This window comes from Oreochromis aureus, linkage group 20 (genome assembly GCF_013358895.1).
Source record: "Oreochromis aureus strain Israel breed Guangdong linkage group 20, ZZ_aureus, whole genome shotgun sequence".
NCBI classification, from domain to species: domain Eukaryota; kingdom Metazoa; phylum Chordata; class Actinopteri; order Cichliformes; family Cichlidae; genus Oreochromis; species Oreochromis aureus.
In genome coordinates this window covers 27,435,028-27,462,967 of record NC_052961.1, presented here as the reverse complement: position 1 = coordinate 27,462,967, position 27,940 = coordinate 27,435,028, and the positions used below count along the sequence as shown (strand labels likewise).

The following is a 27,940-nucleotide window of genomic DNA, read 5'->3' as shown; positions in this document are numbered from 1 at the left end:
CATGTCATCAGAAAGACCAGACTCTGCGATTTCTTTGGAGTTGTTACAGATGTGCTGACCACCTAGAAGGAAAACTACTTGCTCATGATCATGCATTCTCTGCCACATCCACATAAAATAATCAGTATTTGTATTTCAGATGTCTGTCCAGTAGAGGGCAGTAAACGTCAAGGATTATTAGCAAAGCATGTACATCATTAAAGGGGACCTTGATCATCAATCGGTGAAGCAGAGATCAGCAAGTGTGAGAATATAACGAGTAAGGAATATGTAAACTGCTAACACTGAGGGAAATGCTCTTTAGCAAGGCACGCCAGTCAAGATCGGGGTGTATAATTACGCTGATGTTTTCAGCAAGCGTGAACACGCACGCTGCTGTTACTCAAGCTGGGAATAGTCACAGTCTGCAATTTCATTTTTAGTCTTCACACTCAAACTCAGAGTGGCACTACAAGAAGGTGCCTTTACACTCATTGTAAGTGCTGATGAACAAAAAGAGGAAAGTGAGTGCGTTAATGACTGTACAGAAGAGGCAGGCTGATTCAACAGTGGATAAGAAATTGTTTATTGACTTGAACATAATTACAAGGAAACCAAACAGTCTGCAACATTCTAGCTTCAGTGGGAATCGCTCTAAGTGAATCACACTCAACACAGTAGGTCATCTCAAACTGCTTTTTATTACATCTTAAATAACAGTACATTTTAATATAGTTTCTATCTTGCATCCAGCTTTCGGTTGTACACTGACTGACTTTAAAATTAAATACAAAAGGTGAAAAGGGAACAGTGGGGGTGCAGAGCTCTACAGTTATTTGATAGAGAAAGAGAGAAAAGGAAAGGGAATTTAATTAATTTGTAATATTTTTTTTATTTTGTTTTATTTTTTGCCAACTCCAGGCCTAACGCACAATTACAGCACATTTTTTTTGTACAGAATGTCGCAGAGAAAAAACAGAATGGAAAAAAAAATGTCACTACTGCTAAAGAAAGAGCGTTTGTTTACAAGAAGGGAACAACAGAAACTTCTGCCATTCAGATGCTGCAAGATTTTTTTTTTCATTTTTTTTATTAAAGGACAGAAAAAACCTGTTATAAAATGTTTTCCTTTGTAAATGGAATTTCGTTTGCTACAGAAGGAATGAAAATTTTATTTTGTTCCATTGGAGATTGTGTATGTTTACGTGAATGAATGTACGTATGCATGTGTGCACAATTTAAACATTTACGGTACTTTTTAATTTTTGTGGAATCCCTCCCAAGTATGGACCAAGTAACCGTTAATGTCGCAGGGTTTGCTTCTCGAGTGCATAGCTTTGACATTTTAGTTGAATCGTGTATGCACGGAGTAGCCAAAAACAAAAAGGAGGAAGAAAAAAAAAAAAAAAAAAAAAAAGGAAAAAGAAAAATATAAATACCATCGCATTGATATATTCAACAGGTTATTTTCTCAAAGAAAAACATCAAAAGGACTTAATTTCATATGCACCTTTTAAGCAATTCTACAGCATGCGATTCTAAGAGATAACCCACCCATGGCAGACAACCAAAATTTTTTTTTTTCGTTTTTAACTTAAAAAGTTTCAATATCATTATTTTCAAACATTGATTTATACAACATGTCATTCACAGAGTAGTAACTGCATTTCCAAGCACGGAATGGGCACCTCTGTTAAAAGAGAAAACGTCCGGATTGCAACCGGGCTAAAGTGGAGGTACTCTCTACCTGACCAAATCACATCACCGGTCCCAACCACGGGCAACAGAAACCAGGGAAAAAACAAAGGATAAGGAGGGGAGGGGATGAACAGAAAACAAACCAAAACCAAACCAAACCAAAACGAGGGGCAGGGTGGATTATGATCTGATGGGTTAATCTTTATTCTACATTGTTGCCAGACAAAAAGGTGTAAGAATGGTTAAAATGTTTGGGTTTCTTTTTTTTGTTGTTGTTTTCCATTTTAAAAACGAGCATTCGTCATCATAAACGGCATGTGCTTGGTTAATTAACTTTTTTCCTTTAGACATTATATATGCAAAGTTTAATTTTTGTGCAAACAGATTTGTGGACTACACTGAGGGGTGGGGGGTGGTGTGGGACAAACAAACAAAAAAAACCCAAACAAAAGACAGTAAAAGTTTTACGGGGCTAAATATACAGAAGGGCCAGAAGTGGCTTTGAGGACTCCCTGTTGAAGCTGAATTCTCTCGCTTTGTTCTCCGGTGGGATAAAGCTGGATTTAAAATGACGTGATCTGGAGGTTCTTTTATTTTTCCCCAACTTAAAAACATTCTCTAAAAATGTGTAAAGACTAGGAAATAAAAGCTTTGATCCTCATTTTAAACATTAACTGACAGTTCACTGATCTACCTCTTCAACAAAACAGAAAAACAAAACAAAGAAACAAAAATAAACATGGTCAAAAAGCTATCAAGAGTTAGATCACTGCCATGTAATAACCTTCACTCAGACCTGTGCATAATGAGGACGCAGGACACATTTTGCTTGGTGATGGTGGTGGTGATGGTGGCAGCGGTGGTGGGGTTTTTGTATTTTCAGTTATAACAATACCAGACCATGGTCGTAGGAGGAATGCACAATTTTCCCCTCAGTTCCACTCTGAAAGCACTAAAATTCCCCGAGCTTTTTTTTTTTCTTTTTCTTTTTTTGTAGCTTAATGAGTGACAGACAATTGTGCTCTTTTAAATGAGAAGGAGAGAGAGAGAGAGAATTTTTGCCCTTGATAGTTTTTTGGAGGGGGTGTTTGGAGTCAGTATCATGGTGTGTTTTCGAAAAGATTGGATATGCAATAAAATTGAACATCGTGATGTTGGAATGGTCTTCCACTCGACTTTGGAGTCCGGATGCCATCTGGAAAAAACAAACATTTTATCGTTATTATTCTGCAAAGTTACTGACTGCACAAAACTGTAAAATCATTTAAGCCAGTGCCTGCAGTTTCAATCTAAACCCCCAGATGGCAGTAAAGATGAACTCAGAGGTGCCGATACTAACACCTACCTTCAGACTCTAGTTCCAGATCTTGAGGAAGCTGTCCCAGGACCCTGTTGCCACTGCCATGCCATCGTCAGTCACACCCAAGCAGCTCACCCGGTTATCATGACCGGCCAGGACACCTGTCAAGACAGCAGAGGATGAGACAAAGCACCAAACATGCTGTCTGACGGGTAGTGCAGGCTAATGTACACTCCAGAATAAAGGTGCAAAACAGAGTTTGGAAACTGATTACATGATGAAACACTTTGGAAAAAGGTGAAAGAGGGCAAGATGAAACTTGTTTTAAACCATAAAGTGCAGAGTAGGCTGTAAACCAGTTAGTAAAGGCTGATGCTGACTCAATATACTGATAATCAATACTCCATACACCAGTGGATCGATATATTTAAAAAAGAAAAATTGTCTGCTAAGATGTTGGCCTCTGATCCCAGTATGCATTCAATTGATCAAGTATTCATGCCTCCATGGGGGCTCGAACAGGTGATGCTTTCTCCTCTCTCAGCTGCTTATTATTGGCCTTTGGCTACAGTTGGCTTCAGATATTTAATGGGGAAATATTATTTCACAAAGTATCCACATAAAGCCAAACATGCTTAAACAATACTGCAGATACACAACGATACACAAATATGATACACTAATAACTAAAACATGTTACCCGTCGCATATTTGGCTACAAAATATTTATTCCCACTCTGTTTAAACTTGTCAGGTTTCACAGGGACAATGTGCAAGTGCAATTAGACTAGATTAGCATCTACCTTTACAAGCAAAGCATTGTGCAGGAGCAGTGCGTTTCTGCCGAGGCATTTCTGATTTGCACCAATAGTTATAGGTTTAATAGTCAAAAAGTCATTTTTAATAGGCATTTTAATACACTCTCTTCCTAGTTTCCCAGAATGGCCTTATGATTGTGTCTCCGTTTATAGCAGCTCCTCAACAGTGTCTGCAGGCTCTAAGGTTATTTGGTGGCTTCCATATCCATCATTCCCTGACAACTACCACACAGTGAACTCTTCAACGCCATGTTGACAGAACTAAAACCCTCAGAATAAATGCAGCTGTATAAGCTGTAAGACAAACGCTACTTTTAAAACAAAAGAACAAACATACTCCTATCAGTGTTTTCACTAACAGTTGCAGTAACTTCAGCAAACTGCAAAAATTTATGACGCGAGGCCAAAAATATTCTGTTTGCCACACAGCCTGATCTAGTGATAGTAACAAGTTAAAACTGTTTAAATGGCTTTATTGCTACATATGGTGAATATGTCAGTACAATGGTGATTGCTGACTCTTCAGCAAGAACTAACTTTAAAAGACCAACCGACAGGTTTGTGTGCAGAAACTGGCCACACCAGCAAAGTTGCAAAACTGCTCTTAGCATGCCGGCTACTTTCATAGAATAATGCTCGACATCAGAAAATTTTAATTGCAAATATTTCTGAAACTGAAGCAATGCCACAACAGATACCTCCACATTGTGAATGAGGAGTCCTGACCTTAGTCTTTCAGTGCTGCCACTAATGCAGCAGACGTTGAAATATTGACTTCATAGCATATTGGTGAGCCAGCATCAGCAATAAATCAAATCATCAGCAATAATAATTTTAGGTTTTGTTTTTTTCTTAGAGGCTTCGTAATGTGAATATTTCAAATTATAGAAAAATGTAATACAATTCTGTGTCCACACTTGTCAGTGAAGTATAATCACATTCACACAGCTCCAGTCTTTTGCTCCGTATGGTGGCCTACCTGCACGGTCGGCCTTCAAAGTGTCCCAGACGTTGCAGTTGAAATCGTCATAGCCAGCCAGCAGTAGGCGGCCACTCTTAGAGAATGCGACAGAGGTGATGCCGCAGATGATGTTATCATGTGAGTAAACCATCAGCTCCTGGTCAGCACGCAGGTCAAACAGCCGGCAGGTAGCGTCGTCTGAGCCCGTGGCAAATGCATTCCCATTAGGGAAGAACTGTAAGAAAGGGCAGGGGAATCTAAAGTATTCGTACTTTTGTGCGATTCTTCAGAGTGAAGCTAATTATCTGCACTTAAGTGCAAATATCCAATACCAAATCTTTTCTTTTTTGTCCGTCTAGTCATCAGTTTTAGAGCAAAGCCTATTGAATAGTACTTGCAGTACTACTATGTACTACGAATTCAAGATCGTTCATTTAAAGCAAAGTCTCAACAGTTAGCTTTAATTGATTTCAAATTGCTCTGTCTCAGCTTTTTTAGAAAGAGCTTTAAAGTTAAACTAAAAAAAAAAGCTCAACACAAACAGAGCCAAGTCATCCAGTCATTTTACTCGACTTGCTCAAGAACCCAAGACTTGCTGACAGATCTGACTCTGTAATCCGCTGAGTGGCTTTAAGACTTGACACCCTGACATGACTAGTATATAAGGTTTCTGTTTGTGTCCTTACGCAGATGGCGTTGATGTCCGACTCGTGGCCAGTGAAAGTCTGTCGGCACATTCCTTCTCTGATATCCCAGAGCTTGGCCGAGGCATCACAGGCTCCAGACACAAACAGCCTGGTGTCGGGCGCCAGCGAGAGACTCATGACATCGCCGGTGTGACCAGCAAAAGTAGTTGTCTGCTGGCCAGTCTCAATGTCCCACAGAGCACTGCAAGAAAGCGCAAAGATGATTTACCGTCATTTACTCTGCAGAGTGACCGTTGATCTATGAGCAGAATCTAGCCCAGAAAGATGTACTTATTAGCCGACTTGTATTTAAACAGTACCTCTCTAGCAGAAAACACTAAATGAGTGTGAAATAATATGAGATAATATAACACTTGTATTTCCATAAATATTGTAGACAACCCTAAGAACTAACAGGCTAATGTGATGGCCCTGAAACCAGTAAAACATTGAAGGTCTTGAGGTTGAAATTCTGACCCAACTGTTTAAAAAAGTGTATTTGATTGTACTGATCCAGAGTGGGTGCAATATTCCCAACTCACCAGGTGGTGTCTCCAGAGCTGGTGACAATCTGGTTGTCATCCAGGAAGCGACAGCAGGACAGGTAACCTGAAAGGAGCAAAAGAAACTGAATCAAAAACTATATTATGATATATTATTTTGCAGAGCTATAAGACAAGTTTCCTTCCCTTATACTATGCACAGAGAAAGAAATCTCATCCCAAATCATCATCCCACCCTCAGAGAATGTTATGTGAGCTGGATGTGGGTGAGATGAATTGACTAATTCACAACCAGGGGGAAAAAAAAGAAAAAAAGAAAAAGCTGTAGGGCATCTCCTGGTTCATGACTTGCTTCCATAATTCTTCCTTTACTAGCTGGCAGAGTTTATAAACCCCTCCCAACAGTGAAGGAACTGGAACTAAAATGCTGACACACTTCCTGCATCATGTGACACTGATCAGATGAATGCTCCGCGCCCAAGAGCTCAACACTTTCATTAGCTTGAGCTGGTATATGACACAATGGAGACAGATGCACCATATGACTGGTATCTTTTGGAGCTGAAAAAAAATAATTGGGCTACCATCATTATATAAGGGCTACCTTAGCAACATAATGGGTTATAATTGACTGGTTGTTTATAGGAGGACTGGTTTTTTGATGGGGGATCTTTTAGAAATATATACATACACACACTAGTATGGCTACATCCTATATGGCTGCAAAGTCTTGCTTTGACAAAAAAAACTTGCCAAATATTCAAAAGCACATTACCATGATCACACACCAACAGAATCAGACTGAAACTACCAGTCTCACAACCACATTTAAGCCCAATCAACAAAAGGTTTTAAAAAAAGCGAGAAATATGAACTTCCATCTACTGAAACGGAGGGCCAAATTGAAACCTAAATGAGGAATGCAGTCTTAAAAATCAAGTGACTGGAGTCCTGCCATGACCCATACTGCCCTTGTCAGAAGAATGCAGAACGCTGACAAATCAAAGCTACTTTGGGCTGCACTCTTTCACAAGGGGTTGCTGCAGCAGGTACGGCCACGTTTCACTTGTCAGATTTTTACGCCAGATGCCCTTTCTGACATAACCCTTGAGGGATTTGTGTCTCTGAGACTGAACGGGAGAGTTTTCCCAACATCCTGGGACTGATGGGTAAATGGGTACAAGCTATTGGAAGCATCCTGCCTACCTGTGTGTCCGGCCAGCTCGCGGCTTACGCGCACATTTCCTTCACGGGTCTTCAGGTTGTAGATGGAGCAGATGTTGTCCAGGCCACCACAGGCAACATAGTTCCCAGAAGGGGCATAGGCGCACGTCATCACCCAGGAGGAGCGCAACGGGATGGCATGGACCTGAAGGACAGAAGCAAGATTTAATATTAGATAGTATGCAGTGACAGATGGAAGAGAGGGAGAGGGGCAGGCATGTGACAAAGTCTGTCTGCAGTATTAACTTAACCTTTCAAGGGCACAGTATTCACTATAAATAGCATTACTTGGCACAAAACACTTGTGAATTGTATTACAATGAACTTAACATTTTGCAAATGGAAGTCTGGGAGTAATCATTATTGCTGACTTGATCTTGGATTAAAGGGAAAAGACAATAGTTCATTTGGAAGTCTGGTGAAGGACGACTGTACACATGTTTTCATGTTTAGACTACCCCGACCTCATATCTCTTGGCCTCACTTTATTTTTTGTGTTTTATATGTACTGGTGAGAAGACATCTAAAATCTTCTGCCCCTGTCTCTCTTTACAGCTCAAGATTAAAGGATGGTTAGCTCTGAGTCAACAGAAGTTTTCTTTTAGCTTTCTGGTTTTAGAACAAGTTAACCAACTACGTGACATTTTATGACATCATCTCATCATTTCACTATGTTTTGGTATTATCAGTTTAAAAAAATATTATTAGAACGTATTGCTCACTGATCAAACCACAACGAAAAAAAACTTCCCAAAACAATGTAAGAGAGGATGTCCGTCTTTGTTTGTACATTTCCCTGGTTAAACACCAGGAACTTAAAAAACCCCCACCACAAATAACAGACTATTTAAATTGTTTCAGTTACCTTGTTTGTGGTGTAGCTGTCCCAAATAATGAGCTTGCCATCCTGGGAAGCACTGACCAAAAGCCTGGTAAAAAGAAAGAAGAGATTAATAAAGGGAAAGACTGTCATCAATTTGAACTAGCAGAGTGTGATGCATAAAGTACAGTTTTACCCAGAACCTGTTTATCTGTCACCTTCACAATACAAAGACACTCCTTAACACACACACACTACGTGGGGGTGTGGCTCGTCTTACTTGAACATTTTTATTCTATTTTAAAAGGGTTTGAAATGCTACAACGGAACATTTCAGATGGTGTTTAGACAGATAGTTAAGATTTACTTTTTGCAGGCGTTTGCAATTTTTTGCATCCATATTCTGTTGTACTTTCTGGGAATTAGGGGTAACAATGAGCCATCATTTCAGAGCTAACACAATAGGAAAGACATCACTTAACCATGTTTAATAGTGTTGCCAGTGCTGTAAATTTCCTGTGAGCGAACAGGACAAAGGATAGAAACCAAAGCAGGTCACATGATTCAATTTACTGTGTAAATTGTGTGGGTGGTGAGATTTGGGGGGGGGGGGGGCTTGTTCAAGAACCATCATGGAAGCTAAGTGTTGCACTGTTGAGCAAGTAAGTGAATAGACATTTTCTAGACAGAAATATATCCATAAGCAACCAAACACATAAAAAAACAAAAAAAACAAAACAGCTAGTAATACCTGTATTAAATACATTTACATAATTTTACATGTAGAATGGATGGTGCTAATCCCAACTGGACTGATCTAGAAGCTGAACTACACCGATACTTTTATGTTTAGAGGAGCATCTTTAAAAAACAAACAAACAAAACCCCCACTGAGATATATTCCAGTTTTTGCATTCAAGAGAAAGCTCCTCAGTACCTCTGTGACTGCTCTGCTATCTGGGTGAACCCAACAGGAGTAACCACAGTGATGGTCCCAATGCACACAGGACCAGGAAAAAGAGTGAACACACCAATGACTGCTGGGAATATGGAAATCTTAACTACTGTGCTGGCAGGAACACATACGCACACCAGTAGATAATAAGTCAGGGACCGAAAGGTTTGTGCTGGGAATTCTAGTCCAAGAGAAAATTAATTACCAGCTTCTTGGTCTTAAAATGACCACATTGGATCTGGGGAAAAAAAAGTTAAACAGTAAAATATACTAACTTCAGATCAGGCTGTGACACTGAGTGTGTTAGGAGACTGCAACACAAAACTTTGAGCTGCTTTCAAGTTAGGGCAGAGTTCTGAGGGTTGAGAAGAAACCACCAATATTTTCAAAGAACAAAATGTGGTTTTAAAAAGCAAACTATTTAAAAGTTAACAATTGTGAAGCTCATAGTTTTTCAGGTCTGAGTACATGTCAACTGGCAGACAAGCACACGCAGAAAAGTGCACGTGTTTGGCAATATTTAGTACTCTTTACAAACAACTTACTTTTCATGGCTTCCATGTTAATGCACTCATATACCCACACCTCATTTTCATAAGATAACACTTTTGTGGTACAGTTGTGTAATATGATACAATACCGGAGGTCTGAAAATGCAATGAGCAGCAATAAGAAAGCCTAATATGGATGGCTAATACAGATGTTTTACAAAAAAACAACAAAATGACCCAACATGTGTTTAGGTTATGTTTGCGAGGATCATCTCGTGGGACGAGTTAGTCACATTTGAGTACTCGGGATATTTCATCCAAAAAAACCCAAATTACTTTGTTGAAGTCAGTACAAATTTCTACTTTAAAGTTGTTTAGTTTATTTTTAAACATGAAACCAGTGTTCTCACATACACTGACAAAAAAATAAATACATATGAAGGACTGAATTATCCCTAAATTAATAACTTCGGTCATTAAGGTGTTATGGTAAGAACTTGAACACCTTAATATTTTGATAAAGAAAAAAGAAAACAACAAAAAAACTTGCGTTTGAGATGCATTTAGGCTTTTAAAAAAAATATTCATGCTATTTCTGGGATTTACCATCATATTATTTATATTAAACTTTGTCTCTTACAGACAGTAAGTCTGAGGACTGCATGCTGAAAAATTACACATTATTGGCTGGTAAATGACAGTAAGAGAAGGCTTTCTTTCTCAGACTGTAAAAATTTCACCCTAGTCTGGCACGTGAAGAACCAATTCTAGCCTAGACTACAGCTCAAAACATCTTTTTGATTGGGTAAAATCCCAGCAGGTAGCCTAAGGTAGTCTAGTAAACACATCAACACCTCTTGAGGATAAAACATTGAGATTCAACAAATAGTAAGCTCTTACAGTGGACACACAGTGTTAGATTTTTTTCCTTACTTATACGACCAGCGGGGTGATGAGATGAATGAGCACTTTGCAGTGGTCTCTCTGTGGACTGACGCACGGCAGCGCCACAGTGATTAACTTGTTGATTGCTGAGGTGAGAGGCGTGTACAGCTCTAGGGAATACGCTTTATGTGAAGTGAGGAGTATTGCTTCATCTGCCATGGCTATGAGGCTCAACACTTGTTTTTAACAAAGACTGACTCCATTTTGAGTATTTTCCCTGCCCACATACCACACCCCCAGTGCACACAAACACAGCACAAGGCACAGCACAGTAGAAGCACTCCAATATACAGTGATGCACCTGAAATAACCATTCATGTAATGAGTGTGTTAATATTGTGCATGTGCACCACTACAGTACACCACTGTTAAAATGTTACAACAGTGAGTACATGTTAATATAACAGACTGCAAAAGACTTGCTCTGGGATTCAGAGTGGGGTGAGTTATTGTGGAATGCCATGGTTTGAAGAGGACCCTCAGGAGGAAGTAAGCAGCACAAAGACAGCCAAGCAAGCTTTTATATCCATTTCCTGCATTTAGGCAGTGGGGGTTGGGCTGATGGGATAAAATATTTAGTTAATGGACAGAATGGAGTTGAATGAGATTACCTCGAGTCAGAGCCCCAGTGCATGGCATAGATTTTAGCCAGATGCCCCCTCAGTGTCCGTCTAGTGCGCATCTGAATTCGGCCAACAGGGTCAATGTTAGCTGTGATCTAAAGGATCAAGATGAGAGAAAGTCACCTTGAGACCATCATGTATTGGCCAAAGTATTAAAAACCTTCCACCCAAATATTAAGCCGAATGTCTTAATTTTAGTTTCAAAATAATAAATTATGTCAAGTCAACATCATAACAAATATAGCTCTTACCTGAGACAGGGTAGCATCTGCACACGCTTTCCTGGCATCCTGAAACAAGCAGCCAGTAAAATTAGAACGTCGTATTTTATGTGCCAATGGCATGCTTTCATGTCTGAGGGTTCATTACTTTTAAAGCACTCTGTCAAAAATTGAAGTACACTATAAATGTGTGACATCTTAAATGCACTGGAATGACGACATCCATTTAATAATAGTAAATATTAAGAAACTATGGTCCAATACAAGTGAGATTAATGTAAATCAAGTTGGATTCCTGCTCAGTGGCATCCCACTGCAATGATGCTACTGAGGAACCTGAGCAAGCGTTAGCAGGCAGCTTTAACTTCTTGCCGCAGCACTCATGTAGTCGTGTAAAATGTAGTATAGTGGCTCAAGGCGGAAATAGTGTCATCCCACAACTATTTCTGTTTGCTAGTGTTGGTAGTGCTTACAGTGATTTTGATCATGTGACAATATGCATTACTGTACTGCTACAGGTGATGAAAACTGGAATAATGTATTGAAGCACTTTAATAGGACAAACTAAGAAGTACATAACCTCTATTATCACTACTAGTGTGAAGAAAACAAATGCTGTTACTTTGGGGACTGAAGGACTTACTCTGATCTGGTTCTTGAGCTGCTCAGCCTCCTGGCGTAACTGATCCAGTTCACTCATTTTCCTCAGCTAATGGTGCGCTTCGCTCCGCCGCCTAGACTCTTGCTGATCTGAAGGAGACAAGCAATGAGATGTTCAACATACATATCACATGCTGCTTTCTTAAAAAAGTAATGCCCGTCAGCTGTAATAAAGTACATGTGAATTCAACATATGGTGCTGACAAATTACTTTGACTAGTACACAAAATTACATGTGATTCTGGCCAAAATGGAATGATGTTTTGTCTTCTGTAATGTATTTATGGACATGTTATCATTTTGATAGTTACAGAAAAGCCGGGGATCACACAGTATCTTTTAAATCCAATCTGTGAGGCCCAGACAAAGTCTCAGGGAATCACTTTCGAGACAGCTCAAGACTTGTCCTCGCCAGCTTGAAACTGTTACCTAGCAACAAGCACTAGGCAGCTACTTTAGGCTTAAGATAACAATTTTGAGGATGATGTTGAATTTGTTCTCTCTCCCCTCCCAAACGACAGCAAACCCTTGGGCAAACATCTGGCCACAATGAGCAGCTGATAAACATTTCTTTAGAATCAAGGCAAAAATACATAAAAAACAAAAAAGAAATTTAAAAAAACCAAACAAAACACTAGGCCATGCAGGCCAAACACATACCCCCTACTGACTGTCAAAACGGAGCAAGGATCAGGAGTCCAGATATCAAGAAAGGAACAAGGCAGACCAAGAAAGCAGCAGTTTCACTGCACTACTGAAACCCCAAGGTGCTGAGATGATGGGCTGGGACTGACAAAGCTGTCAACGTTCTGGCCTCGGGACTCTAAACTCTCCTCCAATGTCATCCCTGTAATCCTGGGACACAGTTGATTCAGCTCCTCAGCCAAATCCGGTTAAGACAAAACCTGCTGATGATCCTAAAAGCAGGGGCTATCTCGCTGACCCCAATCCTCTGGTTAACACAGACACTTTCACTATCCACAGAAAGATGACAAATTCAACTTCAAAGAAAAATACTATAACAACAATGAACCCGAGCTCAGAAATTCTACTCTGACAGAAGATTAACTGGAGTGATACAATCATTACTACTTTCAGCATCAATAAAAAGTTAGGTGCCAACACAAGTAAGCAGACCAATTCACCTGCTAAGTGGGGAGGAAAACAAACAAAAAAAGACCCCACCTCACTGAAATGTGTTATATTTCAATATAACTCATTTCAAACAAATGAAGTGATTGTCTTCATTAGGGTTTCTCCCATCTTCACTTCAAAAGAACACTTAAATTCAAGATTTTATAAAATGAAATATTTAAAGACAACACCGTAAGCATCATTACTCCCTGGTGTGTCAAACAAGCTAACGAACACTACCATCTGTACTGCAAACTCATCTTACCTCCCTGTTTATCTGGGTTTCGGTCCTTTGTCCTAAAGAGTGTCGAGACCTTCTGAATGAACACTTTACCCTTCAGGCGCCTGACATCTTAGTAGCTACCTGTCACCTGATTGGCTAGTGCTGTAAATGGGTCTGCATCTAAGCAAGTCCTCTTAGCCCCCTAATCTTGATAAAAAGGTCTCATGGTAATATCACAGGCTAATTCTTGTCTTCTCTGCACTAACCCTATAAGTAATCATGGGTAAAGAAACCAAAACTTCCAGTGCACTTTTTGCAAAGATATTGCAAGTTCAGATTTTGCAACCTGAGCACATACTAAACTTTAAAACATTTGAAAGGGAGACCAAGGATACATCACACTGGTGGTATGTAGGAATACAAACCTGAAGAAAAAGCAGTACACCTACAATTAACCTTCCTATAAAGCCTCTGAATAAAAAAAAATAAATAAAAAAAAATCCTTTTATATATTTATTCTCACTTTAGTCATTTCTATAAAACCTGATGAAAGATCCAATTGCTTTTAACAGCTATTGCAGTAAAACATGGTGGCTACTGAGTTTACAAGAAAGAATTTGAGATTCAATCACCGCTGTTGGATTGTCCTTTTCTGACTCTTAACATTCTAAATGTTTTTGTCTGAGTACAAAAGAGTTCTTCCTTTGTTCTTTTAAAACAGTCAAATACCTTTGTTGTAAATCAATACAATGAGCCACAAATCTCCCCCCCCCCCAAAAAACAAACAAACAAACAAACAAACAAACAAACAAACAAACCCCATACTAACATACTAGCTCCACTGCTTTCCCATGTGTGGTTTTTTTTCCCCATGCTGTTCACAAGAGGCTTTTTGCTTCCAAGCCATCCACAACATCTATTCTAGCTACAATAATTGTCCAGATTTTAAATGAGTGAAAGATAGACGACAATCTGGGCAGAACTCTGGAGCTCTTAATCAATCTGTAACACATTTGGTAAGTATTTTAAGGAGTTTCTGAAATAAATTCACTTTGTTCCAACACAAACATATTATCCTTTTTTTTCATAATCATTACAGTGATATTAGATTTCTGCAATCTGAAGGGAACCTACAGGTTCAGATATAAATAAATCCACATAAGCTACACAGTATATGGTTTTAGCAGACTACAGATAACATTACATAAATAATATGTCTGTATGAGTAAAATATAGAGCTGTACAAATATGCTAGAACCATTCAAATGTGCAAAAGCTTGATGTTTACTCCTGATGTTGCTCTCATGTGAGACCCACAGCTATTGTCATTTCTTTCTTTGTTTTTAGGGGCTTTCTGTCTTTAGCAAGTGAAACACACAGAGTTGGCAGAGGTCAGGTGATTAATGTAGCGTGTCATGAACATTTCACAGTTTAATCCTTGAAAGTGTTCTGTATGAATGAACTAAAATTTTGGTGCCTGAGCTCCAAAATGCTAACATTTTAACATCGGGTTAAATTCAAATGGCAGAAATTTATAGAAGTCTACTGGCAAAAACATAATATCAAGCACTACTGGAGATTAGAATTAGCATAAAAAGGTGTGATTCAGAGGGCTCTTTTCCCCTTTTGCTGGTGGTGGGAGTGTTGAAACCACTGGCAGCCCAACAGATAGAGCCTCGACTTCACTGCCTTCTCTTTCTGCCAGCTATTTTTAGAGAGGTGGTGGGGGAGGAGGAGTAGAAAGAGGAGGAGGGAAGCAGACTTCACATTTTCCAGCCACTCCTATCAGCTCCGACATCTCGAGCACAACACATTGACAAGGAGAGAGGAAGTGTAATTTGACTCCATACACAGACACTTCATTGGCATTTCTTCTTCCCATACACAATGATCACAAATACAGCATCCATTTTCATAGCATACAGATTAATAAGTCTTTATCAGATGTCATCTCTGCTGGTGTTGCATTAAACAGTATAAGATCTGATTTTTTCCCCCTTTTTAGTTGATGCACTATATTTCAATACATTTCAAAATATTTGATGTGAAGGAGCAAATTTGTGGATTTCAGAGAGCAAATCTGAGTTTGCTCAAATTTTGAGTTTGAGTTAAATTTTAAATACAAGACTTACCTCATTAAAAAGGCCACCATCTTTTTACCCTTGAACATTTTTCCCTTTATGATTTTTTGGAAGTGACTATGGCATCACTTAGGAAGAAAATAAATAAAGTTAACGTGAATTACCCTTGCTAGTATAATTTATGCCAATGACACTTAACACTAAATATAGAGAAAACTAATCAGAACATCTGATAAATTATCAAATGTATATCTTAATTAAGATATACAGAAAAAAGTAGGGCAGCACAGGTGAAGGGACATACACAAAATGGTCTAGTGTGAGGTGTGGCAGATTTTGGGGTAGACAAGATAACTCAGTGTGATGACAAAGTGTCCTCGTGCACAAGGGGATATAGACAAGAGGCAAACAGGAGGACAGAGCCAGATTAAACTAATGAGAGTGAACAAGCAGAGGACAATTGGGAGGGTAGCTGCTAATTAACCGCTTGGTAAAAAGAGCCAAGGCCCAGTATGCTTCATGGCATCCAGGACTAAAAAAGAAAGGTTATACCTATCTAGCACTGGTTTTTTTTTTTTTACTTTTCCAAAAGCCAGATATACGCCTATAGACCTCATACTTTCATTTACAAATAAAATGCCAGAAAATAAGTGCACAAGTGAATCTTACAAATAAAGAAAAATGCACATATGAACAAATAAATAGAAACAATCCGGAAAGCTTGTACATTGATGCTACATACCTCTTCTAATTTCTTAAAAATGGATGAACAGATATTCCAAATATTAAAAGAAAAAAGATGATTTACTTTAATTTGTAACTCTTGCCCAGCTGGGAGACCAAGACAAAAAGGCATGTATTAGGCACAAAGTAAGGGAGGGTGGTGGGCTAAATAATTTACACCCTCCTGCCTCGATACCAGCTGCCCCACCCTTTGCTTTCTTCGGGGCTGCTCCCGTCTCACTTGTCTGATTGTTCCTGCCAACTTGTCTCAATGTTTTTTGTTTTTAAATTCTAGACCTTTAATGTGCCTCTTAGGTTGAGGCCGATTTGCTGCTAGTAGAAACAAACCGTATGAGCAGCAGCACGGTGTGGATGGGGGCTGCTCTTGCTTGCAAGTCAGTTGGTGACTGTCTAGCTGTTGCAGTGCCTTAGCTACTGATCATCTGTGTCAGCATGCGGCCTCCACCTTGATACAAGTGCATAGATTCTCTAAGCAGGCGTTTCCTTTTTAAGGGTGTTTCCCTAGCTGTGCTCGTCTCTCTCTTCCCTTTGTCAAAACATTTAGCGGATGTGGCGACAGCACACACACACACACACACACTTACAAATACACTTGCTCGGTGGTTTCTTGTATTACAATTGTGTTTGCCATTGTCCATCTAGGCTTTTGAACCAGGCTATGGAAACACTGCATTACAGTAACAGGTTACTCTGGAAATAATAACTGGCAGCATTACGCTAAAAGGTGAATACAAAAAAGAAGAAGAAATAGAAGCAGATCAAAGAGACCAAGGGGAGGGTGGAGATCCAGCAGGAGGCAGTGTGTTGAGAGCTACAACACCAGAGGACAGGCTAGTACTTCACACAGAATTAGGTCAGTCCGACTTAGATTAGACCTGGCCCATGCTGGTAAACAAATAATCAAGACGGACTTAATGCAAAAGGCTAGGCTCTGAGGATGCAGTGGGACAGGTCACTTGTAACCATCATGTCAGTTTCTGTATTTACTCTTAGCTTGGCAGCCCATGGACCCTTCCATGTGATGTCACAGAGTTATTACTGTAACAGCCATTACATTTAATGTTATGTTAACTGACAGTATAAGACCTGCTAGTACACTGCCTATTTTAGGATAGTGTAACCTGGATATTTTTGTAACTATCGTTTACAAATGGCCCCAAAACATCCCACATGCAGGACTAAACAAATAGATACAAACTAATATGTGTTATAAAGACTTACACAGAACAGCTATTAGGATGCCTTTATAAATAAAAGACCTAAGATTAGGCTTGAGTCTAATGCTAGAAATCGCAAAGGAAATGTGCCAACCAAGAACTGAAGTGTGTGTGGTCCATTTTTCCCCTTTTTTAAATAATTATGTCTGAATTTTAGAACAATGTTTCCTACAAGAAGAGAATTTAGCCATGGTGGTGCATGCTGCAGCTATAATTCACACATTTTGCAAACACTTCCCATGCAGGTATGGTAGTTGTGAATAAGGAGGGCACCATTCAATATCAAAATTCTGAAAACGTGTTGTACTCATTTCCTTTGGCACTGTAGGCAGCATATAGGCAACAAGTGTACCAGAAGTGAAGACACACCGTATGGCTACAAGTGTTCTAAGTCTGTCTTTAGCTATTGGAGGAGGAACCCCACAAGCACCGGGGAAAAAAAAAAAAAAAAAAAAAAAGAGCTACAAATGGCAAAAACTATACATGGAAGAATCCTACTAAGGGGGGGGGACTTTACTTTGGAGGGGAATGGTGGGGTGATGAAGTTATGACAACTGATTCAAAAAGGCAATATCCAAACGATATTATCCAGTACTTTGGATGAGGAAAGGAAATATTTTTAGGAAACATTTAAAAGACTGGCATCCAAACCTGTTCAAAAAATTCAAGCTGAGTGAGCTTCAATTTACAGTAACAATGCGGAACTGCTTTATTCCATAGGCCAAAATGTTTGCAGTGGCTAGTCTTGTCAACAAAATGTAACGTTAACATTTTAAATCCATTATCTGACACTATGTGAGTGTTTTAAAAGGACGTCATATTATTACTTTTTAAGCGTGGGAAAACAAATGTCAGTGGATGTCCTTAAAAGGATGGTCATACAAACATGCCTGTATGTGTGTTCGTGTGTGCCCTTTCCACCCCACACACAGAGCAGGGAGCAGACAATCTAGGACTAAAAAGGAAATAACCATTATCCAAAATATGAGAGCAGCTCATCCAAATGACTTCAAACTTGGAAATGTATTTGCACTGGTCCTCAGCACAATATGCAACATGTTTACTGTGAACTGGACAGAAAGATTAATTAGTCTGATACCCAATACATGTAAGTAGTATTTGACAAATACTAATGAATGTTGTAATTTTACATGTGTGTTCACAGTAGAATGTGTAGCTGAGGGCATTAAGACATTTCTTTGCTGCAGTTTTATTCTTACTGGGTGACAATGTTACACTAAAGGCAAACAGACTGAAGTGTTTGCATGAAAACACATGCAACATTACGCCTACAACCCATTTCCAGTTATGTGCTTTGCATCATTGTGTGTGCGGATAGTTATACATTGATAAAAATCACACCTGGTTTTAAAACGCAAGCTGTGTAAAGAATCTCACCATTGCTTCTGGACAAGCTTCTGAAACTAAAAATCTGAAAGTTTAAAGTATTTTTTTTCCCCTGAAAATAGACACCAAATATGCATAACATACCAAACCTAAAAAAAAATAAAAAATAAAAAAATAAAATAAATTTGTGACTAGATCCCTCTCTGATTTCAACATTTATATCTGGGGGGGGTAATTTACATCGTATTTTATCTGGGTTAAAGTCAGAAAACGAAAATGGCAGACGGTTTCCCTAAAACCTGGGGAATGCACTTTCAGGAACAGCAACGGCTATTAGAAAACTATGTCTAGAGGAGCTACCTTATTTCTTCTTATGTCTATTCTTATGTCTATTCTTAAAACTTCACAGCATTTAAAACATCCTAAAATTTTGCTGTTTGACATCAAGTTAAGCCATCACAACTGATTACACTGGAGATGCTGAGCACAATAATTAAGACATGCTTCAAGACTAATCATGTTAAAGGCATTAGGTCACATCAGAGTGAAAGTAAAAGCAAAACTGAGAATTTTAACGTTCCACAACAGTCAGACTGGTATGTCTACTGAAAAATATTTGAGAATTATCGCAACTGATTTAGCCTACCAAGACAGTAAATCTTGACTGTTTCTAGAACATTTCTGTTTCATTTGAATAATCAAAAAACAAAACTTTGATCAGTACCTTTAAACAGGGCAAATGGTATGAATACCAATTCAAATATGCATATAACCGTATAATATTCTATATTTAAAGGTGTAGTTCAATTTCTTCTAGTATAAAAACAGGCAAAAGATACAGTAAGTGCATGCTTTTTCAGTCTTACTGGTGGGCGAGGGTCTAAGTGCTGTGAGGTAGTGATGCATCGTAAATGTAGCTGAAACACAACCAGGTCACAAAGGAGGAAAGGACAAGGGGGGTGATGATGCAGTAACACAAGACATAAGAGAATCGCTCATGGACATTTTTTAAAAGCTCCACCAATCTCATCCACTTTGTCATTTTCCAAAACACCATTCAGCTCTCAGCGGCTTGTTTACATGGCAGCTACAGCACTGTGGAGCAGGAAGTGATTCCTTCCTCTTCCCTGACTAGCTAGCATCAGTATGAATGAATGCACTATGAAATTGTTTCCACATCAGTGTCACGAAATACCATATTATTATTTTTAAGATCATTTCTGTTATTACTGCACTGGCATAATTCATATGTCACATTCAACTTTCAAGGATTTAATAGAACGTATATAAATGTACTGACATATTTGATAATTTGGCTTGGAAAAAATTAAAATGAGATTTTTGCATCTTTATGAGCATTCATTTTACTTTTACCAATGTAGCCCACTGTTTTGTAAAGGTAAATGGAAACTCTTTGGATAACACAAACTGTTAAGCACCTTAAGTGCCTTAATGTTTTAAGTTGTTAATGTTTTCTTTTGCCATTACCATTTGTTGAACACACTTATTTAATTAAGTCAAATAACTAATAACTAAGGCGTGTTTGAAGCTGAATACAAACAAACCGCTGAAACATTAGCAGAGTCAGTAAAACCCACCACGAACCCAGGCCTTGGTACGAGAAAAGAAAAGAGAAAAAAAAAAAAAAAAAAAAAGGGGGAGCATAACCACTTTTTATGTTTACGCAACTAAAATTAACATGCAAGATTAACTCTGGATATTTCTGCACTTTCACTTTATACTGTGCCACTAATAACATAAATTAGATGATGGGGAAAGGTTGACAAGATGGGGATTAGTCCTTTAATCAGTTTTTGAGAAGGTGGATTACAAATCCTTCTGAGTCTCAAGAATGGCTGAACTAAATATGAATAGCCTTGGGCCTCATAACCCATTTTGCTCCATTGAATGTAGAGCAAAGTCCTGAGGCTACAAATGAGTATGCATAAGATGGCACAGTTCTGATTAAGTGAGCAAGTGGAGGTGCAAAAATCAAGTGAAAGATTTATTGAAAATAAAAAAAAGAAGTACAGTACACAGACTACAGTTACCCCAACAGTTTTGGAAATGTGCCACAAATTCAACAATTCACTATTATCCATACTTTTGTTCCTCCGAAACACTCATACTGGACATACACAGACTGATATCCCCACAAACTCCAAGTCCAAGTCCACTAAGGCCATTTTATATATCAATTATTTTGCAGGACACACTGTAGTTGTGCAGACTTGGAGCCAGGGGCAATGAGTCTATAGTGAAAATCTTGCATTTCCTGGACAACCATCACACTACCACAGTCTAAAGAGGGGGGAGGAAAAAGGAAAAACACCTCACTCACCCCCCACTAAAAAAAAAAAACAAATACTGTCAATGGCACAATGCACTATTTCCATGCTTCTGTTACTCAAAGCATGCTAACCAAAACCAACCCTTTGTGGGATTTATGTTCCGCATGAGGACTACATTGTGATCAATGCAGACAAGACGAAGGCTCTGGCCATGTAATAAGGCTGATTTTAAATGTGTAGTTTGAACGCCCGTCTTACAGAAAAGTTGTCTATCCAACTCAATCTCTATAGGATAAAAATGACCACTGCATTACCAACACATTTTGGGTGGAACTCAAGACCATTTCCTGGATTTTCCGGACATAAGAAGAATACCATCAATCACAGGGGTGACTCTGCATGTGTAACTCTACACAGCTGCTCTAAACAGATGGCTTTATGTGCCAATGTTTCTATGACATGAGATCGAAGTCCATAAGCACTCCACATCTCAGGATGCTATGTCCAACAACATAACATAACTTGCCTAGCAATTAATTACTTTAAAGCATTAAACCCCCTGCCAAAACAAACAAACAACAAAACACTGTTAAGTTAGTTGAAACTAAATACTAATTTGGGTATAAATGACGAATTTTATAAACTCACTTTTTTCGCAAGTTCAATTATTGGCTTCAACTCCAGTATAATCAGCAATGTCTGAACTTGAAGAAAAAGCTCATCACCGCATAGCAATCCCGCAGCAAACAAACGCTATAATTACAGAGTGATGTTGAATAAAATGCCTAACCCTATTTCATTTGAAGATAAAAGCTTTGTCTAATATCCCACACTTTTTTGAGATCTTGGACAAAATCTAACTGAAATCTCATAAAATAAAAGTATGAAAAAACCCAACAACTATGACATCTGTTATAGTTTGTAAAAAAAAAAGAAAAAAAAAAAAAGAAAAAAAATGTAAAGGACCTATTTTTATTATTATTTTAATTTGAATCAGCTGAGAAAACCTTAGCATAACTGGCTAGTTGCCAAATGCCACACACCACATGTCTGATCTGTTTTCTCCTTTTGTAATGCACAAAGTTACCATTGCAAAAAAACATCAGTGGGGTAACCCTGACCCTAACCTTATTGAGAGAACAATCCACCATATAGTGGAGGTTTGTGGCTTTAGGGTGCAGTGCTAAAAAGGGAAGGGGAAGCCTGAATTAAAAAAAGAAAAAAGAAAAAAAAAAAATCACAAGGCATAAGAAAACATATTTCCTTTTACAATGATTCATCTTATTTGCACAATCATTACAAGACAAAATCTACAACAATAAAACTCAACCAATTACCCAGCCCTACATTTTAGTGTTGTTTGTATATGCTGTGTGAAGCGTCCCTTTTACTGGACACGATTTTGTATGCATGCTCCCTCAATGTGGTTGGCCTGTGCTGGTAATGTCTGATGATAGGGGACATAACATCAATGCGACTGACAGTAGCGTTTAATTGATTGATTAGTGAAACATTCCATGATGCTGTGTGCTCTTTTGCTAGACAGAACATTGTTGGTAGAAATAGCAGGCATTAGATTTTTCAGAACAAGATGCTCTCAAAAGGAAAACCTACCCAAAAACAATACAAAAACTTAATGCACTATAAGGTGCTCTGCAGTATAATCCTGATCATTACTACCTAGAAAACAGAATTCTAACATGAGTCACAACCTTAAAAAATGTAATCAGCTATTCCTAACGCTCAGCATTCTGATGATAGCATCGAGAAAAAAAAATACGCCCGTTAACAAGATAAGATTGTATATGTCAAGAAAGTTCATACATTTTAATACAGGCGGGTTTTTTTACTTGCTAGAAGCTGCACATCCATCTTTTCATACTTGGATATAAATGAGTTAATTAAAACAGTAAAGGGAGAAAAAAGGAAAGGAAGGGGAGGTCAGGCTAGCCCAAAGCCAAAAGCATGACTTTATTTAAAGCATAAAATACACTCCTTTGATTGCATTAATAATCATACCCCTCCCCCTGTGTTTTCTCCCCAAGCTTCCAAGAGAGGAACAAGTGTGTGAAGAGTCACATGACAGCTACCCCACTCTTGCTCAAGTGACTGTGGCCTTTCTTACTTTGAAGAGGAAGAAAACTCACTAATAGTAGCTGTCTTTCCCAGTCATCTCAGGATTCAGGTTTGGTCACATTTTCCCTTTGCAGTCAAATATGAGGGCGAGAATGTAAATAGACAGAGATGGTCTCTATTCAAACCAGATCAGGCGGTGAAATCCACATGCAAAAGAAGGCCAGGGTTTGTTACGGGCTTGTAGGATGGTTACGGTGTAAGTGATGACAGGCCAGTGTGTGGGTCACCAAGCGGATCTGGTGCCACTTACTTTGAATATTCAAAACAGTGGCCAAGACCTTTGGGCCAGTGGTGACAAGTTATATAAGCATAACAGCAGCTACAGTCAAACTATACGCAAATCTAAACAGTGGGAAAGGCTTAGGAAGAATTTTCTTTGTAATATTGACACTTGGGAGTGCTTGGAGCAAAAAAACAAAACAAACTGTAAGAATGTTTGCCAAGACACAGATTGAGAAACTAATCTTAATTTGTTACTGCACACCTTTCATAAGTAATCGCTTCTTGACACTGCTTAAATCAATCTTTACTGATAAATCAATTACACTACCAAATAAACTTTTAAATGTTCTTTTCTCCAATTGGTGAATGTGATGTAACAGATGTTAAGTTATATGTTCGATATAACTTAAATATTTGTTATCTTTGATCTTCTGAATAGAATATTTTAAATTGTATAACTTATAACAATGTCTTGCATGGGGGGGTGGGGCTACAAAACACAAGATATTTGAAAAACATGTATATATTCAATGTCATGTATAATATCAACTCTCACTAAAATCAACTTCAATATGCCTTTGATTTAATTTTTTTTTTTTTTAAACCATGACTCAAGAAAAGCAAATCATTTTGCGTTCAAGTTGTGATTGTGTTCAGGAAACGTAACATCCTGGTGTAAACCACTGTAGCTGTCACTTTAGGGTAGTGACACTTTTGAGAGCGCTGGCCTGCATTGCCACTAAATGTAGCAGAATAGAATACACACACAAATACACCCAAAACAAAAACGTGCCCAGTTTGCAGTCCTAAAAGAAAAAATAAAAAATTATTGCCTTTTAAATTATAACTGAATGTCCAGTAGTGTGTTTCTAATGATGGGCAAACAAAAAAAACATCCCCAAACAAGAAAAAAAACAGAACAAAGATGTTTGATATAAGTTACAAGTGCTACATTAGATAAGCCACTGGATTACCTGTGACCTTTTTCTGTACATAAAACAGGAAACTGGACTCTGGATGAATTGGAATTTGCTTCATGTTGTCATTGCAGTTCTTAATGCAAACATTTTCAACATGTTAACAGTTTTCTCTGCTATGCATCAGTCACATTAATTATGGCAATACATTTAGATGCATAGCTCACTGAAAATACCTGGCAAGCAGCTGTACTAGCAGGACGAGTAGCATAGAACAGATCTGGGGTTTGTGTATAAACAATCAACGACTACTTACTTCCTGGGCCATTACCAAGTACTACAACTTGAGCAGGGACTTTTTTAGACAGGAAAATTGGCTCAGAAACTAAATATAAACCTAGGTTCCTCCAGATGATATGCGGGTAAAAGGCCCAAGTTCCAAAAAGGCTTTAACGACTGATGAAAAATTCCTGCAACTAGAAAAGGCTAAAACTTTCCTCTTTGAACTATTAGAAGAACTTTTAATGCAGATGTTTCTGATCATTCTTCACTATAAACCTTGCTGTGGTAACGAGGGAAAGCCCTGCTGTTCTTGTGGGTGTGCTGGCATTTGCACTCCGTGCCATGTTTGATAATCTTTGTGAATGGCACTAACATTTGAATTTGGAAGTTGTACATCGTGGCCTTGAGACTTCTACTAACTTTTAGTGTTAAAAATAACATGTATGCCTGCATCTGTGTGTGTGTGTGTGTGTGTGTGTGTGTGTGTGTGTGTGTGTGTGTGTGTAAGGCTAAGTGTGAAACGTGTGGTGTGCATAAAATTAATAGTTTGATAACTTGCACCAGTGGATGCTAAGAAACTTATTAGCTTCTGAAAGATATTGTTACAATAAAACTGTACTAGCACAGAGACCCTATCACAGTCTTTAGCTGCACATTTGGTTATGGATGATCAACACACCCTGATGAAACTGTGCTGTGCTGATTTCAGGAGGTGTATTACACAAAGAAGAAGAAAGGACTTAGATTGCTCAACCAATAAGACCTATGAGTATAGTAATGTAAAGCATACAGAAGAGGCTGCGACTAATGGTCTTTTAAAATTAATGTTCACAAATAATGTTGCTGATGAAGTCAGTATTGCGGATGAAGAGAAATACATATTCAAGAACTTGGCACAATACAATGGATAACTCAAGGTCCATGCCCATACTGTTCTGAGTATTTTTCCATCAACTCTTACATGAAACTGGCTGTGTTAGAAACCAGAATCCCAAAATGCCTCGCAGAAAACTGATTTGTTGTGGCTTGTAACCAACAGTTAAATGGCATGCTACCAGTTTCCTTAAAGGAAACATTTTACACAGGCCCCGCTAAATGTGTCAAGAGTCCTTTTTATTTTAAAGAAATTGAGATTAATATACAAGCACAGTGAAATTTTAAGTCAGATATTTTATGTTAAAAAAGGAAAATCCATTTAAGGGATCACACTGACCAGTCAATTTAAGTTAGGTAGGTATAAATGTACGGTTGTTATGCAACAGGAAATCCAGGGTTCAGTGTGTACTTGTGTAGTCAGCTTGGTATACTGGAAATAATTATTTACCCAAACATTGCGTCTTCAATTAAGTGCAAATAATGTATTATTTCACTCGTCTTGAATCTGAAACTTAAACTTTACATAATTTATCCTATGCTTCTTTCATTGTAGTATACAGTAGTTGTATAATTATAACTCCATAACTCGATAACAAACGGGGCAGTTTTTCTCAGTTTTTTATTTAAAAATCTATAATAAATTTGTATTGATCTTTTTTGCAGAAATTAGGAAACAAAGTTTCAGTTTTGCAGCAGTACTTTGACTACTTGAATAACACTTGTAATGACCATGCTAAACAGGACCAGGGTTCTTGAAGTACACTGAAAAACGGCAAAAAAGCCATGACAATAAAGTTGGCAGAGTTCAACACTTGATGAAACAAAAACTCCTGAACATCAGCCATTACATATCAGCTACAACAATCAGGGAATTACTCAAAAGCATTATATCCTATATTAGTAGGATATAAAATTATCATGCAAAAGACTTGGGGCTGATATGCATACCTCAAAATAACTACTGAACCAAGGCAATTTAATTTAAATGCAGCCCTTTTTATTTCAGTCTAGATGTGATAGGTTTATACTGACTAAATATACTGATTACTTACCATAAATATTATTAAAGGACCATTATTAAACATGTTCTGTAGCACTGGATGGGGACTGGTATATATTCATACTATAGATCTATTAGGAACTATAACAGAAAAGTTATGTTGCCATTGTGTCCACACTCACTGCTACAACTTCTGGATTGAACCAGCTCGTCTGAAGCAGGTTTAAGTTTGCATGTTCTCCCTGGACCTGTGTGGGTTTACTCCAGGGGATATGGGTTCTTTCCACAGTCCAGTGCCATTAATGCTAGACTAATCTGTGAGTGCACATGTCTTTTCATTGAGTTTTAAAAAAAAACTTGATTGACTCTGATCAGTTTACTTTAAAAAAACAAAACAAAAACAAACAAATTTTTAAAAAAAATGCAACCTACCAGATGCAACCCAAAGAAGGGGAGACTGTCACTTACTAAGAAATCATAATATACCATAATGGTCAATGAGACAAAACAACCACTATGTTGGTTCCAACCACTGTTGTTTTTTGGTCTCTTGGAGCCACAAGTATATATAACTTGCATCATTTTGGTCTGGTCAGAAGTAACGTTACAGCCCAGGCTGTCACAAACATACAACACATCTTGTGAGTTCAGGTATCCAACACTTGAATGAAAAAGGTATTTTATCAAAGAGAGGCTGATAAGGGGGTAATCCTGTGAACATATCCATCACTTTATGCCCATTTAAAGTTCTTATATAAAAAAGTTGGCCAATGTGTGCTCTAATTCGTTACAGGAAAGAGCATAATAAACTGAATTATTAAACTTACACAACTATAAGTACAAAATGTACAAAATAGTAAAGTATATTTAAAACTTGGCTAAGCATGTACAACCATATTTATTTGGTCCCCTCAGCACATCTGCTTTTTACAGTGGACAGTTAAAAGCAGGATCATGCCTGATGTGAAGAAAAATCAGCACTATCACTAACCAAAGCACATAATCCCAAAGAGTGAAATCCACATAACTAAGAATTTAATCCCATTCATATACAGCACTCCCAGATTAAATGAGGGGGGGGGGGGATGACAATCCTCACCCCCCACATCCCAGGCCAACGGGATAATTATTCAGGTTTTAAACACATGGTCATTATCTTGTGGTGCTACTCACTTACAGCTAAGCTACTGACAAGCTACACTGCGCACAAACTCAGTCTCAAAAAGACGATGCTGCAGTTTATGCTTTTAGGCAGGCTTGTCGTATATGACTTGTTTCAACGCATAAGCATCAATAAAATGCTGGAGAAATTCATGCAGCTTTTTATACTGCTGTCCACCAGGGCCAAAGAAAAACAGTGTTGGATACATTCAGGGTACCAATATAGCGTGGGTCACATCCAGGTCATGTGAACTGATTAACAATAAATAGAACACTGTTTTATGCTTGGTTTGATAACTGGATGCTTTTGGATATGCACACAGGTTGCTCTTAAACCAAAACTATTCACGGTCTACTGTTCTGCATAAACTTCATCTTTTATCTGTAGTTGATTACAGGTCTGGCCAAAGGCCTGAAAAACCAGA

General features: G+C 38.3%; 1 protein-coding gene across 1 annotated transcript in view; it reads right to left on the bottom strand.

The window, feature by feature from the left end:
• Positions 1-541: 541 nt before the first annotated feature.
• Positions 542-27,940, bottom strand: part of gnb1a (guanine nucleotide binding protein (G protein), beta polypeptide 1a) — a 30,491-nt gene continuing 3,092 nt past the window's right edge. Inside the window, exons 2-11 of the mRNA XM_031745078.2 lie at positions 11,868-11,974; positions 11,255-11,293; positions 10,992-11,098; positions 8,035-8,098; positions 7,152-7,314; positions 5,985-6,051; positions 5,443-5,644; positions 4,775-4,991; positions 3,023-3,138; positions 542-2,872 (exon numbers count right to left, since the gene is read on the bottom strand). Coding sequence (XP_031600938.1) covers positions 3,032-3,138; positions 4,775-4,991; positions 5,443-5,644; positions 5,985-6,051; positions 7,152-7,314; positions 8,035-8,098; positions 10,992-11,098; positions 11,255-11,293; positions 11,868-11,924 — 1,023 coding nt within the window. The 5' untranslated portion in view covers positions 11,925-11,974 and the 3' untranslated portion in view covers positions 542-2,872; positions 3,023-3,031. The remainder of the gene's footprint in view (positions 2,873-3,022; positions 3,139-4,774; positions 4,992-5,442; positions 5,645-5,984; positions 6,052-7,151; positions 7,315-8,034; positions 8,099-10,991; positions 11,099-11,254; positions 11,294-11,867; positions 11,975-27,940) is intronic.